Source organism: Cottoperca gobio, chromosome 16 (genome assembly GCF_900634415.1).
Source record: "Cottoperca gobio chromosome 16, fCotGob3.1, whole genome shotgun sequence".
NCBI lineage: Eukaryota > Metazoa > Chordata > Actinopteri > Perciformes > Bovichtidae > Cottoperca > Cottoperca gobio.
In genome coordinates, this window is record NC_041370.1 from 21,423,453 (window position 1) to 21,444,169 (window position 20,717).

A 20,717-nucleotide genomic window follows, 5' to 3' on the forward strand; every position below is an offset into this window, starting at 1 on the left:
CATTTAAATGTCCATTTCCCTCTTCATAACAGGATGTTAAATAAAGAGATATGCCTAAATTGTTAGGACAAAGAAATAAGCAGTTTCAGACAGCAGTATCTCCCTCTGTCTTTGGACAGTCCTCTTTACCTCCATACTACTCTCTATTGGGAATTTTAGCATCACATTCAGATTCAATATTTTTCACTCTTTCTAATTAGGTTGGATTTTTAAGCCTCTTAATCAAATTGAAAGTGCTCTCAATATCTCTGCTCTGTGCTCCACTTGGGAAAACAGGTTGGTTTTGCATACCTAGCTTTCCACCAGAACAAATAAATGCAGTGACTTCATATTTGTCTCGTAAGACATCTGTGTCATTTGTTGTTGGCTGTTTGGTTTGACCGAAGTATCACATCTTCAGCAAGAGATAGGATTATAGGTCTTGATTTACCCTGTTAAGAGTCCAACCACCATCAGTTCCTAAGCCTTCAGCTGCATCGATGAGAAAATAAAAAAGTTATTTCCAGAAATGTCCCAGAAACCTCCATCTTGTGATACCATTATAGCCACTTGCTCAGGCTCTACTTTATTTTAAGGCTGTGTGTCCACTGATGCTACTGCAGAAGTTGTAATCAGAGCCTAATCTTTAAAAGCTCTCACTGGTGCACTTTAGATTGAGGTCAGTTAAGGCTGTGTGGCACTGCAATCTTAATCCCCAGTTAAACACATTAGAGATGTGCTCTGCTCCCTCCTACAGATGCAGCTACTGTATGATAAGATATCAGCATGCTTACTTTGTTTGAACAGCATGTGACTTGTCTGATTTGAACTTAGGGATCTATCAAAAACTTTTAAAGATTGTTGTTAAAGATGTTTCGGTGGATATAACCGTGAATAATAGTACTCAAACAAACAAATACTCCATTTTCATTGTGTTTGTATAACAAAAAACTGCACCTTCGAACCAATGTATGGAAATACACACCTGATTACAGTTGCATTACAAGTGACCATTAGGGTCCCAGGACATTGTTTAGCTTTGGTTGTAAGCCACCCTGATCTTGGTGCATCTCGTCTTGTGATCCATTTAGGTTGTAAACACCCACAGATCAAACATATGGCATTCTCCAGAGAAACTCAGATACTGTACTCTAATATGACGATGTTTGAGTTGATTGATAGCCAGTTTCACATGCAAGAGGCATTAGTGGTGGAGTTTTTTCAAAATGAAGACCACATTTTCCTTAAACCTAATTTCTTTCTGTCGCTGATATTGTTGTTTCTTGGCATTTGTTGTGGCGAGCTAGACTTATTAGATCATTAATTAATGGATTACAATTATGCAGATCCTGGAAGAACAGTCTTCAAAGCAATATTCCTAGGTACTGTAAAGCAAAAGTTCCATTATAGACCTCCGCCAAGGGCAATGGTGAATTCACATGCTCCTCGAATGGTCCCGTTTCCCGAGTTGGGAAGTTGTTCTTTTGATTATACAGACACCACATGAATGCAGCAATTCGCTCCAATAATTAAAGGGTTCTTCCTTGATCTATGCTACACCCATCCATCAAGTTTAATGAAAATCAAGACGGTAGTTTTCCTGTAATCCTGTTGACAAACAAACCAACCCTAAAACATAACCTCCTAGGCGGAGGTATTCAAACTCTGTGTCACTTAAATGAATCTTAATGCAGTGCTGAAGCCAGTAGAAGTTGTTAGACTTCTAAACAATGTCACAAAATTAATTCTGAATTCCACACCTATAATGAGAACACTATTAAGAGAATCTCTGTCCTGTCTGTGTGGAGTTTGCATATCGTCAGAATCTTTACAAAGGTAAACATGATTGCTGGGATTTACTCTACGTCCTGTAGGAAAGACAGGGAAAAGTAGAAGAACCAATATACTATGATCAGGAATGAGAACGCAGAATTCTATCGCTTGTGCCCTTCCCTTACTGTTAATAGTGGAGGTGGTCTTATCATTATTGATCCTTTATATTTTATATATATATATATATATATATACATGTCTTTCTTTCTCCACAGGGATTTCTTAGAATTGCACATGATGACCAACTTTAGAGTTTGAGAGTATGTGTGTGTGTGTGTGTGTGTGTGTGTGTGTGTGTGTGTGTGTGTGTGTGTGTGTGTGTGCATAGATGGATTTGTGGATGCCTTGTTTAGTCTGTATGTGTGTATTGTGTGTGTGTGTCTGTCTGTTACTGTCTGTTGTTGTTTGTGGTGTCCTCACTGGTCCCTCTCGCTGTCCTTTCTTGTGTATGTGCGCCCTTTCCCCCCACCTTACAGGTGATTTGGATGGCCATTGGTGGGACCATGCGTCTTGGCATAGCAGCGAGGCCTCCCCAATGTCTTTGGTGAGACATGTGGAGCCCTGCCTTGACCCCCCCCTACCGTCCCTCCCTCCCGTCCCTTTATCCCCATCTCTCTCTCCCTCTCTCTGTCTCTCTCCTCCCCCCATCCCCCCTTCTACCAGTCTTTTGTCATTTCATGTTTCCTTCGTTTTATTTACACCTTTGCATGTTGTTTTTCTGTTTTTCTTTCTGTTTTTATCCCACACCTGTAGGGGACAGTCAAAGGGGAAAAAGAAAAACAATTGAGCAGACATTTATGTCCGAGCCGACACACACCTTATCTGAGAGGCAAAAGAAAATGGTGCGCTTTGGGGGACACTCATTTGAAGAGGACTTGGCATGGTGTGAACCGCAGGTTAAAGACTCGGGAGTTGATACGTGCAGTAGCACTACCCTAAACGAGGAGCATAGCCATAGTGAGAAGGTACTAAGACAATCTAGCCTGCATTTTGTTATTATTATTATTATTATTATTATTATTATTATTATTATTATTATTTATGACCTACCCATCCAGTCTTTGTTTGCTCTCTGTCACTCAGTGTAAATAGGTGAGATGTTTGTTTTTTGGATTTGATTTGACGTTTGTATAAATTGATTTCTCTTGCGATTTCGTTCCCTTTTGTTTCTTCGGTTACTTTTGGCTCCACCTTGCTCGGTGTTGTCGAAAAAGTATTTTGGGGGCACCCTCTTTGCTTGCTACTTGTACTTGCTGTGTTGCTCCCCAAACAGAAACTACACTTCTTACAGTAGTTGTAAAAAAAGGAGCATTGACACACAACCCCTCTGTTTGTCATGGCACACAGGAATGTGGGTCTCTCCTAGTTGCATGCTCGTTCTCCTCCGTATGTTGTGTTCTTGCTCTGCAGCGGTCCTTTTTTAGTGCCGTAGGAAACACCTTTACTCAGGCCCGTCCCTCTCACTCTGCTGCCCTACCCCACAGCACCCAGTCCAGACAGAACCCGTCCCCTGCCCAACTTTCCACTCACTTCTATAGCAAAACCCAAATGATTGTAAGCACACAAAACAGGGAAGACTGGATTTGTTTTGCACAAAAATGTTTTTCTTTTTTCCCTTCCACTGCGCGTCTGTGATTTCACCCTCTCTGTGTCTCATGGATTTAATATGTGCGCTCTATTTTTCATCCTTTTTGATCTTTAAACTGGTACCTCATGGTCTACCTCATTTGTTCTTGCATCATAGATGACCTCCCCCCTCCCTTTTCGCTGTCTGCTTTCCCCTCACTACTCCACCGATGATGGTTGTATGTGTGTGTAGTGAGACTCCGGTCTTCCTGCTTCAGTTTGAAAAGCTGGTTTGAGGAGGAGTGTTGGGGCTGCTTGCTTTACTCTGCATGGGGCGCTGCATGAAGCTCACTCCACCTTCTCACTGGCATGTTCACACAAGCTCTGGAAAAAACACCTTACACTACTATGCTGGATGTTGTTTTTCATCAGTAGCTTTGACCATGATTAGCTTAGGAATTCATTATCCCATCATTTAGAATTTAAATAATTGAGCATGTTGCTATCGAAAACATTCAACAGTATTGATGAGGTAACAGAGTTTGTGTGAACTCTCTTCCCTGAGTGAATAAATACTTTCCCTATGCTCCCTTTTCACTATGGACAGTTGTCTGCTTTGGTCTAATGTAATCAAATTCAAGTGGATGAGTTGTTAAACAATAGGCGTGTGTTGCTCTGACCTTGTAGCACCCGGTGACGTGGCAGCCGTCCAAAGATGGGGATCGCCTAATAGGGCGTATTTTACTCAACAAGCGCATGAAAGATGGAAGTGTGCCTCGAGACTCAGGAGCTCTGCTTGGTCTAAAGGTGAGCCTATAATGATTCTGTCTACCTGTCTGTGTGTGTTTGAAGATATGATGCAAACATAGCCACATTGAAATACTGCACATTCAAAACAATCAAGCTTTATGTCGTAGCATCTTCATTGCACTTCCAAAATAACGTGTTAAAGCTGCTGTTGGTAACTTTATTTGCTGGAACTGTCACTATATCCTGACAGTGGTGCGCCCAGATTGATAATTTGTGAAAACATTCATGTTCCTCTCTCTCCCTCCAGTGCTTCTAATGGCATTTGCTAAATTTAACCGCGCCTGAAGAAAAATAACCAATCAGAGCCGAGGAGTTTCTAATAGTGTTGCAATACCCTGTTGTTAAAACGGTACATTACACCAGGGTTTTATTAAAAGCCGTATTTATGAGATCCGTCAATATGCGACAGCGGGACAGTGCGTGTAAACGCTCTGCCTCCACTGCCTACAGGCATGGGCGTGTTTTTCTCTTGTATGCACTCTACAAATACAAGTGCTCTTGCCGACCCTACACGACTCTTCGACAAAACAAACTCACAGAGTGAAATATGGCACTCAAGTACTGAAGCAAGGGTAATGAGTCGCACCTATACTTATGAAGATAATAAGATAATAACCCGGACGCTCGGTCGTTGGAACCAAGGCGGCTAACTCTGCATCCGCATCGTCACCAGCAGGGGCGGCGCACTCTGTTCGTTCTTACCTTTCACAATAAAAGCCCTCATCACTGCTTACCAGTGGGAACCTAATGTCCCTCAGAGCATTTCGCTTAGAGGCCACTCCACAAAATAGTTTACAGTATTTCTCTCTGCCAGGATTTACCTTCTTTTTTTTTTTATTATCAGCAGTGTGAGCAGGCTGATCATTAATAGAGTTTCTCCAGTTCCAGTTGGATTCAAATGTATAAACACACTATGGTACATTAATTTACTTCTATTGCTTTAAGGCTTCTTTCACATCCTCCACTGCCTTTCATCGATATTGTCAAAATATATTCTTTTTTTTTATTAACGAGAAAAAAAACCCCGAAAATAGCTTTAAGCTCCATGTTCTGATATATATTCTATTACTTTTCCTGATGTTTTAGGTTTCAGTATCGGTATCAAGAAACTTTAGGCAGGTATCGTATCGAAGTCATCATTTTAGTTTTGTGACACAGTGCCAATCACTGCTTGTGAACTCTGATCAAACTGTCAAACCAGGCAGCGCTGATCAAATATGAATCAAGATTCTGTTACTGCATCACATATTTCAGTGTACTATTTTGCTGTGTAATTAGATTTTTAGTTTTTGACCCGGCCGCCATGTTGAAAACAGTCGAGCCAAAAACCAAGCAACGCTAAACAGTACACTAAAATATGTTTCTGAAAACATTTGGGACAAGAAATAGGAAATGCATAAACACAATACTGATTTATATTTGATCAGCACTGCCTAGTTTGACATTTTGATCGGTGTTCACGAGCAGTGATACTTCATTAGAGAGTCCTCGGCTCTGATTGGTTGTTTTGAGTGGAAACCTTCGAATGCCAAAGGAGCACTGGAGGTTGAGAGAGGAACATTTTTCTCATGCACTACCTTCATATATTGACAGTTTCAGGAATTCCATATGATAAACAGTAAATGTGCACATTTAGATTATATGACAACAAAATATGTTGGTAATAGACTTCAGATGATATCACCAGCATACGCAGGAATTCAGGGGAAATGTGACAGTTACGGGTGACTGTCAGTGTTGGTTGTACATTTATGTAACATACAGTATCATTCTACTATTTTGTGTCCTTTGTTTTCATGTGTGGCTCGCTGATTTTCACCTTGGCTTTCAATTATTGATAACATCATAGTGCTTCTCAGTATTGATATTCATTAAAGACTTGATTATGTTCCTGATGAATGTTAATGAGCATTGTTTATTATTGAGCTGCACAATTCTCTGAACTTACTCACATTGAACTACTGAACTGCATTCAGCGGCTCAGAGGAAACACGTCCTGTCAGTGTCGTCACTGCCCAAATTTGACAGTTGAAATATAATTTGCTTTGCTCAGTTATTTCTGTGTTTATGTTTTGAATAGTAGCATCACTGTCCCTTAGGTATGTACATGATATGCTTGCTGTGTGTATGTTTCTGATGCTTTTAGGGCTACAGAATACTTCTATAGGTCATATTTTTGTTTCACATAATTTGAACCTTTTAGTAGAGCTGCAAGGCTTAGTCAACTCATCAATTATTAATCGGCAACTATTTTGATTATCAATCAATCATTAAAGTAATTTTTTGTGCAAAAATTGCAGAAAATGTTGTTTACAGTTTCTAAAAAAAGGGCAGTGTCCTGCTTTTCTCTATTTATGATATTCAGTGGTGGACAGTAATTACCAGTAGGTACATTAATTCAAGTACTGTACCTAACTACATTGTTGAGGTACTTGTACTTTACTTGTTTTCCATGTCCTGCTACTATATACTTCTCCACTACAATTCAGAGTTTTACTTCACTACATTTATAACTATAGTTACTTTGAAGATTTCAAATATAATCAACAAATAATTTAACATGTATTATTATAGGTTAAGATAAACTTTGTTGATCCCTTGATGCAATTCACAAGCTACCCGACAGTATGCAGTAAACAGTTCTCCTTTACCAGCTGCAATGCATCAATAACTACATAAAACTAAGTGGATATTGTTGGGTTTTGGACAAAGCAAAGCATTTAAAGACATCACCTTGGAATTTAATAAACGGGGATGGACATTGTTCACTATTTTCTGACATTTTATAGAACAGACAATTAATCGATTTAATCTAGAAAATAATGGTCAGATTAATTGATAATGAAAATAATCATTAGTTGCAGCCCTACCTTTCAGTCACTGTGTTATTGCAGTGAAGTCACTACATTGGCACAGAAAATAAAAGATGTTCTGTTGTGGTAGATGCTTTGGTTTCTCTTCCCTTCTCCCTGTTGCATAAATATGTAGGTGGTGGACACTGGTAAAAAAAGAAAAGAAAGCTGAGCAACCAAAGTCCAGAGAAGCATAGTGGGCCATGAAGAGACAGAACTGAGCAGCAAGATGGGGAAAAATCATTACTGATTGAATGAGCCTCCTGAAATGGCATGTTTGTGTCTGCTCAGCAGCAGCCAACCAACTCGGCAGTGCAGCCAGTCAGTCCATCAGTCAGGCTGCCAGCCTCGCCCTCACTGTCCATCTCTCTCTCTCTTCCTCTGCGAGCCTCCTTCTCTGGCTCCTGCCTGTTACATAAAGCCATTTCATTTAGCAGACTTCCCTAAGCTCCTTTGTATGTTGGCATTCAGCTGCCATTAAGAGGGATTTTTATTTGTATGATGCCCATGTAAGCTGAGTACAGCAGCTCAGGACTGTACAGTACAGCTCTAGCCCACGGACCTGCACTGTTACAGAACCACAGATTGTGTCCCTGAGAAGAAAGCATAGCCCTGAACATTCATTTTTATTTTATTTTTATTGAGTATTCATACCTTGCAGCCAAACACTATAGCCATGGCATCAACAGGACACGTTGAGGGAAAACAATCTGTCTTCTTCTGCAAGCTGCAATGGATGTGATGCATCGTCATAGGTTGTGTCATTAAGAGTTAGCATGGCACATTAAGGCTTCAGTTATAAAAACACTAACAGTTCAAGTTGTATTTCAGTGTCTCTTCTCTGCTTCTACAGGTGGTGGGAGGCAAGATGACAGAATCTGGTAGACTTTGTGCTTTTATCACTAAAGTGAGGAAAGGAAGTCTAGCAGACACTGTTGGACACCTCAGACCAGGTATTAAAGACACACGCTGACACACTTTATGTTTTGGTAATATTCAATAGGCTCTAAAGGAGCATAATGGTGTGTATTTTCTACCCTAGCATAGCATAAAATATCTTATGTGTCTTTGTGTTTTTGCAGGTGACCAGGTGCTGGAGTGGAATGGGAAGCTTTTACAAGGAGCCACATTTAAAGAAGTTTACAATATCATTCTAGAATCCAAGCCTGAGCCGCAGGTGGAGCTGGTGGTCTCACGGCCTATAGGGTGAGAGCTCACACACACACACACACACACACACACACACACACACACACACACACACACACACACACCACACCACACCACACCACACCACACACACACACAAACACCACAACAGGCAGAGAGCAGTTTATTGCTTTTATTAAATTATGTTTAAAATCTTTTATTTTTAATTAGTAACATGTAATGTTAGTACTAGGTCCTGTCCAGAATGTCAACCTGCCTCTTACCAATTGAATCCTGGGATAGCTTCCACGCACCTGTGAGCATGAAGAAAGAATCAGTTGGAGAGGATGAATTTATGAATCAAATGAAATGTTATTCTAGTAGCTAAGTAGGTAGTGCTTCAGCAACATATACAAGTTTGAATGGTATTTAAAAATGAATTTAACAACTGAAAAAAAAAAGACATTTCTTACAATAGACATGAATGAACAACATGCATGTCGCAAACTAAAATCAAAGAAAGCCGGAACTATGCATCAGTTTGCGACTGCAGCAATTACAGTTCTTATGTCTGTAGGCTCATTCAGGCCACGTCACTGCCGCCATTACTCAGAGTCATTGTGAGTTCTCTGTAATATGGAGACATGAATCAGGAAATCTCAGAGGGAATATTCTTTCACAGAATATGTTTGTGAATGAGTGGCGCGTCCTTGTTTTATTCAACATTCAATCCCCTCTTCCCTTCTACTCCGGCGGCTCTGTCGACTCGGCCTCGTATGAGACCGCACAACACCATCCGGCAAAATGAGAGCCTGATACCTCGCTTGTACTCTCTCCTCCATTTGTTTGAAAAAAAAGGAAATTGGGGAAATACAGTGGCACCTTTGCTTTGCCAATTCGTATATCTGACCTGCTTTATGCTGCTGAGGGATCCGCTGGATGAATGAAGACTAATGCTGTGCTTACGGTCATTAGAGCACTGTGCAGTCAGCATTAGCTCAAATTGATCCTTTCCATCCCTTCCCTCTCTCCTGTCTCACACACTCACACTCTTTCTCTTTTTTTTCCAGAGATATTCCAAGGATACCAGACAGCACACATGCACAACTGGAATCAAGTGAGTCTTGTCAAAAGTCTTTATCCTATTTCATTACCCCATTTTATCCTATTAATCAGCCTAGAAACATCAAGTGAAGGAAACGTCTATGAGAGTTGCTCCTGTCACTCTGCCTCTCTGTGTTTCTGTCTTTCTCACGGCATGCTTTCTTGCCCTCTTTCTGTCTCTCTTCTTATCTTTCTATCTCACTCACTACCATCCCCCTCTCTCATTGTATCTCTCGATGTACTAAAACCAGAAACTAAAACCAACGTCACTACTAAATAATCTGACTGTTTTGTCCCTGCCCTGTCAGGTTCGAGTTCTTTTGAGTCTCAAAAGGTGGATCGCCCGTCCATCTCCGTCACGTCCCCCATGAGTCCCAGCATGCTGAGGGACGCCCCCCAGTACCTGTCAGGACAGCTCTCAGTAAGTGACTTCAGCATGGCGTACAGACTACATGTGAAATTCACAGGAGGGACTGAATTCTTGAACATGTATGAGTAAGATGGGTTATTAAGTTAATATGACTATATTTTGGATAATACTACTATACTCATATTTAAAGTTGCAACTCAATTAATAACTTAAATACTGGTTGAAATCATTACCAGACACAGCTTCTCTCACTCTGCCTGTTCAGCTGGCCCTTTACCAACCCAGCACAGGCTTGTAGATCAGGTTACTGTGTGTGTTGTCCATTATCTAGTGTAAAAACCCTCCTGGGGTAAATGTGTAAAGGATAGCATTAAAGCAAGAGATGCATCAACTCTCACATTTAGGGTACAGCTTTAGCGTCTAGGTAAGACCTCCAGGACATGTTTACATGAATATTTATGAGAAACAGTTGGGTTTGTCTGACATTGGTTTGAAGGCCGATAATACTGCCAATCTTCACAATCGCAAAGTTTTTACCATTTTCAAGTATTTTTGATTCTAATTGCTGTAGTGGACTGTACAGTAGTTTGACTCACAACGATACATTTAAAGGTATTGTTTGAAGTGAGGTTGTGTGAGGTACTTATCCTTAGCATATTCAAAATAAGCACTGAATTCTGCAAACCCCAAATATTACCCAGATGCTTCTTATGTTTCTATGAAGCGACTGACCTTGAAATTCAAAAACAACTGATTAGTGAAACTGTTGAGTTCATTGTGTAAACCTTGTGAGATCTGCCTGATGAGTAATTCTACATAGTGAAGAGCTTTTTGGAACCGTCGTTAAATTGTGTTTAATGTTTGTAATCGGGTTTAATGTAACTGTGACGCAAGCTTTGAACCAGAGGAGAAAAGGTCCAGAGCAGAAAAAGAGATATGATAGTGAGGCATTTAAAATGGCAAAGGTCCTACGTAGAACAGAGCAAAGAAGCTCAGGGACAAGTCATCAGAAAAGCCAACATATAAATGAAATAGTAAAATAAGGATGAACCCACCATCTTAAATGACAAACTTCTGTTGTTGTTTAGAGTGTATTGTGAGTTTTTGTTGTTGTTTTGTGGGGTTTTGGTTTTATTGCATTTTCTTTTCTTTTCTTTTTTTTCTGCTGTTTAATTTTGCTTATCCAGAGCCAAAGCCTTAGTAGAAGAACAACGCCTTTTACCCCTAGGGTCCAGGTAATGGGCTCTGTCTGAAGGGCACAATCTCTATTTGGTCTTTGCTCATTGACTGTTGACTGGCCTTTTTTCTGTTTCCATACCTTGGAAAATGCATTCTAGGGGAAATGGCAGCTTCAAGTTTCCCTCAGTGCAGTGCATTGTGTCATTTTCTTCAATTTGATTTCTTGGTACCACTGTTATGATTAGAGTTATTATTCATTTTAAACCATTCACCTCATTAATCCTGGGTTATGCATGCTCAACTAATCTAAACAAATTTAAATAGACACTCTTCCATTGCCTGATTTGATACCAGTAATTGACCCTACCTTGTGTTATACATTGTGGATGTTTGGCAATGCAGGAGGGTGTCTCCCTGAACTTTCTCAGCACAAAGGACTTGAGTTTTTTTCTGCCTCAGTGGAACATGAACCCAGGCCTCTAACGCTGCACTACACACATCTACCGGAGAACTCCTCCATGTGCAAGTTGAACTTGTGTTAATTAGCAGTTTATGGTTGATGGGTCTACAGTTTCATGTTGCAGTGAAAAAATAACAAGTTCAGCGTCCTGTGTTGGAAACCAAATGGCATTTCCCTTCAAGATAAGAGTTTAAGCAAATTGTACCTCCCAAATAGCAAACCCCAAACGGAGCAAAGCTTTGAAGGTTTTCCTTCGCTTCCAGGGTCTCTTTTAATGTGTCATCTTTAATATCAGTCTGTCTTCTCTATGGGTTTTGTTTAATGATATGCAGTAGAATCACTTTGTGTGAATCTGTAGTCTTGACTTAGTTAGCTTAAAGATTAACATTCCTGCTTGACATTTTGGATATTTATCCGGCTGACAGTTGAACAGTGTGTTAAAAGTGTGTCTTGAAATTACCCTCAACAAGCTTTATATGGATCTAATGCGAGAATATTGTTATTATGCATTGAGCATGCAGATGTGAGTTTTCAAATTTGATAGGCGTCTAAAACATGATATGGAGGTAAATAAGTGTGTGTGTGTTTGTGTGTACCTTTGGAAAAGCTTGTATGTTTCAGTTAATTCATTAATAAAATGGACAAATTTTAAAGCCACTTATATTTGAGTAGTTTACTATTGAACCACATATATTACAAACACAATCGCAGTACAGTATATTCATATTTTGCAGTAGATGGCATTTTGGTGGGCTACATGTTTAGAGATGATTGGTACAATTTGTTTTCTCATAAGCCCTCTGCTGTATGTTTTTGCCTACATGAAATCTATTGACTTGTCTTGAATGCTCTTTCTTGCGTTGCTGCATGTATAGCTGATACTTTTAAATGGCGCAGACCCTTTCCATAATCACATTTTTAAAGAAGTATGGACAAAAGCTTAGAAGTTTTATTTCTCATTTCATCTACTTTTTGTAAGGCCTCAGTTGGAAATGTTTCTTCTTCTAAGTGTCTTCTTTTGGAGTCCATACTTCCCTTTTAGTGTGAACTGTCTTCCTCTCGCAACAGCATGATTGATTTCCACATATCAATGCCCGTTGAATATCTGAAAGAGCATTATTAGAGGCAGCATCATCACTGGTAGACGGTACTATTTCAACAGAGCACACTGTTGATTTTAGAGCATGTTGCCTTTAGCAATTCAGTTCAGTAGAAATGACATTTAGGCCGTTCAATAACCTTTATTCACTGACAAACAATTTTTTACAACACTACACATACAAGAAGAAAAACCCAGCTATGTAATAAGCATAGCGCCATGCACAAAAACACATCATTGAATGATTCTCTCTTTAACCATAGCGACTCAGATTTTAATATCTGATTTTTACATTTTTAGCATTATCATACCAAATGAACAATGATACAGTAAGCACATGTTTTAATGAGCACTTAAGGGGACAGTTCACCCCAAAATCCAAAATATTTGTTTCCCCTCTTACCTGTAGTGCTATTTATCAGTCTAGATTGTTTTGGTTTTGTTGCCGACTGTTGGAGATATCGGCCCTCGGGGTGTCTGCCTTCTCTCCAATATAATGGAACTAAATGGCACTCGGCTTGTGGTGCTCAAAGCGCAAAACATTTTTTTTTGGCTCAACAGAAATCAGGACCTGGTTAATCAAAATAATCCACAGACCTTGTTGTGAGCAGTTTGTCTACTGAGCCACACCCTGCCTCTCGTCCATGATTAATGCACGCTTCATTGTGTGTGGTGATACGGTTGGCGGGTGTCGTTATAGTTCCTACATGAAACTTCTCACTACAAGGTCTTTCGATTATCTTGACTAACCAGGTCATGAGTTCTGCAAAGAGACATTGCTGTTGTGTGTATTTTATGGCGCTTTGAGCACCACAAGTTGAATGCCATCTAGTTCCATTATGTCATCATTGTAGACATTTCTATGGCCGATATCTCCAACACTGCAACTCACACCAAAATAATCTAGATTGATAAATAGCACTACAGGTAAATGGAAAAATATGTATTTCTGATTTTGGTGTGAACTTTCCCTTTATGCTTTGGAAATTGTGCCGCCAAGCATGTAATCTGACATCATTTTAGTTTTTTCTTCCTTTTCCCTGAAGGGTAAATACAGGAGAAGACTCTATGCTCAAAAACTGATGGTTGGAATGAGATAGGTCTCAATAAAAGAAGACAAATGCAATAACTTTATTTCCAGTTGAATGGAGTTGTCTTCTCCTGCGTTAGCCCCTCTGTGTGTTTTTCTTCCTGTTGGCCCTGACCGGTCTCTCAGCAGGCTATTTGTGCTTTGCCCCTGCAGGTCAAACTGTGGTATGACAAAGTGGGCCATCAGCTTATTGTCACCATCCTGGGCGCCAAAGACCTGCCACCCAGGGAAGATGGCCGCCCCAGGAACCCTTACGTCAAAATCTACTTCCTCCCTGATAGAAGGTAAGAGTAGAAACAGTTACCATTTTACTCACCCCACTCATTTAATGTCACATCAGTTCACTCTATTCAAGAAGACATGAGAGATTAGTGGGCCAAACTAAGCTATTATATATTTTGGAAAATGTATTCTGTGTGGATCTTTTTGAAGCAATGATGTGATGTCTCAAAGTCTTGTGTCATTGTTTTTTAAACAATTAGCATAGGGCTGTACCGAATGTCATTTTTTTTTTTACATTCAAAGCTTCTATTGAGGTTTTCGAATGAAGCTTTAAATGTCTTTGGTCACATTTTATGACACCATCACCCTAGAAATTACAATATCTTCAATTTAACAAAGTGATTCATCCTATTAAATAAGTAAGTCTTTTTTAAATTACATTTACAAATGTTTGGATCACAGGAGTTGGACTCTAATAGTATCTTTATCTGCAACTGTGCAGAAAAAATGGGTTTAAACAGAAGTAATTGACATGTGAAAATAAAAAGCTGCGCAGCATTGGAATGTGATTTAGAATTTGAATGCCAACAGTATGCTGCAAACTATTCGGTACAGCCCTACATCAGCATCAGGAAAGGCTGTAGGGGGACTTATCCAAACATGTGGATGTGTCAGATTACTTTGTTGGTCGTTTAGTGGAGCTTTGCACCTCGTTAAGCAGCTCTTTCTTATGCACTGATGACGAATGCAGGAAGTGGACATTTTCTGGGGGATAGCACAGTCTTCTTGCCATCTCATTCTCATCATCAGCATGCCACGGTGATGTGCTCTGTGCTGTGTCGTGTTATTAATCTGTTGTATTCGTGGCTCTTCCCTATCATGGTTGTAAATAAAAACAGTTTGAATTATTGTTCCTCCAGCGACAAAAGCAAGAGGAGAACAAAAACGGTAAAGAAATCCTTAGAGCCCAAATGGAACCAGACCTTTATGTATTCGCCGGTGCACCGGCGGGAGTTTCGGGAACGAATGCTGGAGATCACATTGTGGGACCAAGCCAGGGTGAGGGAGGAGGAGAGCGAATTCCTGGGAGAGGTAAGAAAACCAAAGCCCACCCATTAGGGACACTCACTGACGCTAACTCAGCTAATGCTCTTAAGAAAGGTCTTGTCCCTTAAAAGGTTTTGGTTGTCCAGTCCTTGTCCAACATGGACAGTGAGCTTTTATATTTTTATATCTGTGTAAAACTAGGATAAATAAACACACCATGGCTGACTCTAAGAGCTCTATGCTTATTGTGGCACAAGTGTGTTTTGTGTGTTGCTGTAATTCCATCATTGAGATAAACTATGTTAGTTTCAACCATTTGGAGTGAAGACATTTTACGTGGCCTTTTCCCTCTGGCAGATCCTTATTGAGCTGGAGACAGCTCTTCTGGATGACGAGCCACACTGGTACAAGCTACAAACCCACGACGTTTCCTCCATGCCGCTTCCACGTGCCTCCCCGAACTCACAGCGCAGGCAGCTCCATGGAGAAAGTCCGACACGGCGGCTTCAGAGTACGTTAACTCTTCTGACACAATATGTCACACACCTCTTATTGATGGGAATTATTTGATGAGGCATGAGGAAATGTGTGACACAAAACTGGTTCCACTTAACATATATAAACTAATCACCAAGTTAAATAAATACCTTTACTATAATCTAAGACACAACATTGTATTGTGTGGTTACATTTGGAAACATTCTTAACAATCTTTTCTACAATTGTAAACAGTAAAGAAAATATGGATACATATTAAATGAATTAAATAATTATTGAAGTCAATTTTCATTTTGTTAGCACTGCCCATGTACATAGGGAGGATCCTTCGTTACAGTAATTCTTCCTCCTGTGGGCGTGGAGTGGACAAGGGGGTGGCACTTTTGTATGTATAATTTGTATCTGTATGTTTGTGCCACCTTGTGAAGATGGCCTGGGAAATAAAGAAAAGTTAGTCACGTAAAGTAAAATAGAAAATACATTCTATAGTTGAGGTGAAACTACTGTGGCAGTTCAACAGTCTCTTTAATTAAAAAATCAACTCACTTTTTTTGTTGATACTGCACACATTGTTGTCACTGTACTATGCCAACATGTGCTGTGTTGCCACAACCGGCATGCTAGTTTAACTAAAGTCAGGATAAAATCAATTATTCCAAATTCGTTCAGTCAAGTGAATGATTAAGCTCTGTCTCTTAATATAGTAGATCTAGGCTTAATTTCTAATAATAAGTATGGGTTAGTTTGCAATATATATATATATGTATATATGTATATATGTATATATATATATATATATATATATATATATATATATATATATATATATATATATATAATAAGTGTTAACATACTGTTCTGGCTTTAGTTTATTAAAGCTTTAACAGCTGTTGTAGTTTATCATATGTTTTCTTTGTCATGCATGTCATATCAACCTTACTGCTTCTGCTTTTACAGACAAAGGCTCATATTCATACAACTCAGGTAAAGGCCCCCTGCACCTGCAGGCAGCGCTGTTCTGTGGAGCATCTGAGTGTTCTCCTGTCCTTGTGCCCTGATTCTCCACCCTTTCTTTCCCACAAAGTGTGCATGTCTCTGTTGCCTTACTTGGAGTTCAATGAGGGGAGCTGGTGTAGTCTTTACACCTGTTGTTGGAAATCCACTCAGGGTATCTGACATGTGCACGCTCCAGGGAAACAGAGATTTAGGACAGGACACAGTGGTCTCTGCCTCTCTGTGTATTCACCTGTGAATTATTCCTGCAACCCAAAACCCAATCCTGCTAAACCTGATGTTCTAAAAACCCAGGCTATATGCCAGTGACAATATAATTGCTTTTCATGTGTGGTGCATTTTTTTGTTTGAATTCTTTTGCCCGTCACCAACATTTCCACTTTTAGGACAAAAAAATGTTGGCAAACTTTGCAGCCCATTCTCCTGTGCTTGTGTTTGTGTGTCTTGGATGTGAATATGTTCTTGAAATTGTCATGGGATACATTAGATGATTGTTGCTTACTATTCTTAATCTTCCAAAACAGTGGTGGTATATTTAGTTAGAGAAACACTTTGATTATCTTAATGCATAACACATTATTTTCTAGCGTCGTATTTCCTAAAAGCAAACCCCAGAATAGTTCTTTTATGACCCTTCTCTCACCACTATTACATTCTGTGACCAGATACTAGTTAACAGGCTTCAGACGAGCGTACTGTAGTCCGTGTTACGCAGGACTGCTTCACTGTACTGCTTCTACTAGACACTTAAGGCTCGCTCGCTTCCCCCCACCAGGATGATTTTCTGGGCAGTTGTGTAAGTGTGAGGTGAAAGAGCTGACAGCTGTAAAAAGTCTCCAGCCAACTGAGATGAGAGGTTGAGAGCCGCACTGCCAGAGTGCAGGACTTGTCATTTCTGATAAAGCACACTTGTCCAGTTGATTTAAGTTGACTGAACGATGAAGGCGGTGGGGGGCTTCAGGAAGGGGGTCATACTTTAAAGAGAGGGGACAAGGAGGGACGATAAGGTTTCTAGGGAAGATGAAGAAAGAGCTGTAACGCCACATCACTTCTCCCACCCCCACCTTCCCATGTACATTGGATGATTGAATGTGTCATTTAAAAGTGCCACAGTTCAGATGAAGAGAGATCTTCTGTTTTTGTTGAGGTGAAGCAGTAAAACGCAGCAGTATTTTGTTACAGCTGACGCATATTTTCACATATATGATCCAAAATGCTCTCTTTTGGGTGCGTTGACATGAGTACATTGGGTGTAACCAATAAAGATTACAGCAGTAAGACCAGGAAGACCCTTCTCCCTCTTCCTCCCATCTCTCTCTTTGTCTCCTCATTCAATTGTGCGCCCTCCTGTCTCCTGTGTTTTCTCATGTTTCTCTGTCTCTTTATTTCAAAGGATCCCAGAGGATAAGTGACAGTGAGATCTCAGACTACGATTGTGAAGATGGCGTTGGGGTTATAACAGGTAAGGTATTAAAGTCATATTAACAGAATGGCAAAGAGCCAGTCTGGAGGTTAAGGAACAAATAGTTTACTATGTTTAATGGGATGTTTCACCAGGCCTTCTTATCATTTTCTTTTTTAATTGAAAAGAAAAAACAGATAACTTTCTCCCCCCTAGCGTTTCCAACTGCTATTATTGTTGGTGCCAGCCAGGTCTCTTTCCATTTCTCTTAAAGCTACCAACAACACAGGACACACTGCATTTGTTCCTAAACAAACTAACATATTTTCTGTCTGTTGATTTTCATATTAACAACAAGATCGGCGTACTTGTTCATACATCGTATAGATAAAAGCTTATTTTGACCTCATCCTGGATCCATCTTTTTATTATACGATCACATCATAATTTTTGTCATATGGATTGTATATGTTATATTTGTACTATGTTGTTTATCCTGTACACACATCTATTGCACGTCTGTCCGTCCTGGGAGAGGGATCCCTCCTCAGTTGCTCTCTCTGAGGTTTATAACATTGTTCCCCCTTTAATCATGGGGTTTCTTTTAGGAAGTTTTTCCTTGTGCGATGTGAGGGTCTAAGGTCGTAACCTGTACAGTCTGTAAAGCACACTGAGACAAATGTGTCATTTGTGATATTGGGCTATATAAATACATTTGATTTGATTTGATTAGAACAACATGACTACCGCTAGCAGCCTGGCTAATATTACTTTCCAAAGCGAGAAACAACAGTAAGAATCCAAGAGAACTAGAAACCCCATTCTCAGTGCTATGATAAAGGCAGAGTATAACATCTGCTAGTTTTAATAAGTAGGCAGGTTGTGTTACTTACTGATCTAGCTTTATCCCTCTCCCTCTTCCCCTTCTTTGGCTTTTATTGTGACCCCAAGGCAGACAGAGTTGCATCCTGCGAGTCTTATAGGGAGCCAATCTAAATGCTGATGCTGTAATTATTCTACAACATATGTTTCATAATGATAAGTTGAAGCACAAATGTTGTCTATTGACACTATAACCTAACCTCCTATATGCCACCATCCGTCAAATGCTTCCCAGGTCTTAACAGCTTACAATACTGTTAGAAATATATCATATTAACAGGGTGAAATGCTGCAACCCATCAGCAGCAGCAGCAGCAGCAGCAGCAGCAGCACAGTGAGGGAGCACTGAGATTGTGTCTGCCTCTGCTAGTTGCTGTTCTGCTGTACTCACTGAGGCTCCAGCAGCACGCCCACGCCATACATCAGAACAGGAGAACCTCTGCTCTGCTGTAACCAGCCAGACAGAAAGGTAGAAAGAAGACTGAAAAGAACTTGACATTTCCCACAAGATATCGACCTTGAAAGAAATGATTCTGAAATAGGTAGCAAAAGGATTGCTTTTATGATGTTGGCAAGTAGTATGTTCTCTTTCAATTAAACCCATCGCTCTTTTTTCTCTTACTTGAAAACCTCAGAATTGTGCCGACCTTGTTTGCAGGGAAGCTGTTGGTAAATTGCAGGATGGAGACAGCTGCCTGCACTGTTGAGTTAGCGTCCAGTAATGTTACACATCACTATTAGCAGATAAAGGCCACAGAGAAGAAGAGAGTGGGAGACTGAGACATAGAGAAGAAATGCATTGGAAAGGGTTGAGAATAGATTCAGCTAGTGTCAGACAGACAAACGGAGTATCAGCATTGGCTTGCTGATACTGTAGATGAGGGAAATCCATTCTCATCAGCCCCTCACTGCCTCACCATGGCAGGCACCTTCATTCACAGTGAAGGGAATACCCCTTTGCTCAGCTTTGGTCGCACCCTCCTCTTTACACAGGCACCACCACGTCTCAACCAATCAATCAATCAACTTTTATTTACATAGCCCAATATCCCAAATGTTTCCGCATACAACACCCTGTGTTCTTAAACCCTTGCAGTGGAACAAAGAAAATTCATGCCCCCCCAAAAAAACTATTAAGCATTGAAAATGTTTTATAAACCTCAGGGATAGCGACTGAGGAGGGATCCCTCTCCCAGGACGGACAGACGTGCAATAGATGTCGTGTATACAGAATAGACAACATAATAAAATTACAACATAGACAATCCATGAGACACAAATGATGATGTGAACATATATGAAAAGAGGAGGAGGTCAAGCAGCCTTCAGATGTCGCTAACAATAATAGCAATAATAATAACAACTGCAAGTGAACTCCACACCTCCATTTCTTTTATATTTGTACAGTTCATTTAACCATTGCGTTGACCCTCAGTCCTGTTCCCTACTTGTGCTCCGATGAAGCCCATTCTTATCCTATTAATTGGCAGTAAAGGTTCTTCTTTTTGCATGTGCTCAACAGGCAGCCTGTACTTATGCAGCAGCATGTCAAGAGGAAGAATAGATTTAATTTGGCTGTGCATGGAAGTTGATTGCTCTCCTGCAGGAGGCTCTGTGTTGCAGCTGCTGTTTAGAAATGTCAGCTGTGCTCTTTATTAAATCTAATCTGCATAATAGTGAAGAAAATATATATTCTTTGTTTATTATATGTATTATATGTGTAAGAAATGGTAGAAGTTGTGTTGTGTGGCAATGTACTATTTACATTTTCTAAATGTAACTTGCATCCACTTGCAATCAGGATGGATCCTTTCAGTTTGAAATGTGTTAATAGACTGCTTGAACTATTATGCAAAACTCTTATCAAATTTATATGTCACACTTCCTCAAGTGAAGGTCAACATTTCCTTATCATTACCTCCACATTTTCCTACCTTTCTTTCTTTTTTAACTTTTGATTCAGAGTTTTCTTTAACTCATTTTAATGTGCTATACACTCTATTGAATATCAATCCACTTTAATAGTTCTAAGCATTGACCTTAATCATAGCTGCTAGCCATGTCTGATTATCGGTTAATGAACTCAAGTTCAATGGACCAATCAGTCTTACAGAGAAAATTCATTATAATGTTTCTGATTTATAAAGGCTATTTTCATGTT

At 39.9% G+C, this 20,717-nt stretch overlaps 1 protein-coding gene across 28 annotated transcripts in view; it reads left to right on the forward strand.

The window, feature by feature from the left end:
- The window catches only part of rims2a (regulating synaptic membrane exocytosis 2a), a 156,331-nt gene that overhangs the window by 85,123 nt on the left and 50,491 nt on the right, over positions 1-20,717 (forward strand). For 11 of the 28 annotated variants that reach the window (XM_029452509.1, XM_029452513.1, XM_029452527.1 and 8 more), the window contains 12 exons: positions 2,566-2,777; positions 4,066-4,185; positions 7,894-7,993; positions 8,123-8,246; positions 9,260-9,306; positions 9,602-9,714; positions 10,851-10,898; positions 13,645-13,775; positions 14,634-14,805; positions 15,118-15,271; positions 16,216-16,242; positions 17,666-17,734. In XM_029452509.1, coding sequence (XP_029308369.1) covers positions 2,566-2,777; positions 4,066-4,185; positions 7,894-7,993; positions 8,123-8,246; positions 9,260-9,306; positions 9,602-9,714; positions 10,851-10,898; positions 13,645-13,775; positions 14,634-14,805; positions 15,118-15,271; positions 16,216-16,242; positions 17,666-17,734 — 1,317 coding nt within the window. Of the gene's footprint in view, positions 1-2,288; positions 2,357-2,565; positions 2,778-4,065; positions 4,186-7,893; positions 7,994-8,122; positions 8,247-9,259; positions 9,307-9,601; positions 9,715-10,850; positions 10,899-13,644; positions 13,776-14,633; positions 14,806-15,117; positions 15,272-16,215; positions 16,243-17,665; positions 17,735-20,717 lie in introns of all 28 variants that reach the window. The other 17 variants (XM_029452523.1, XM_029452529.1, XM_029452538.1 and 14 more) reach the window with 6 other exon arrangements.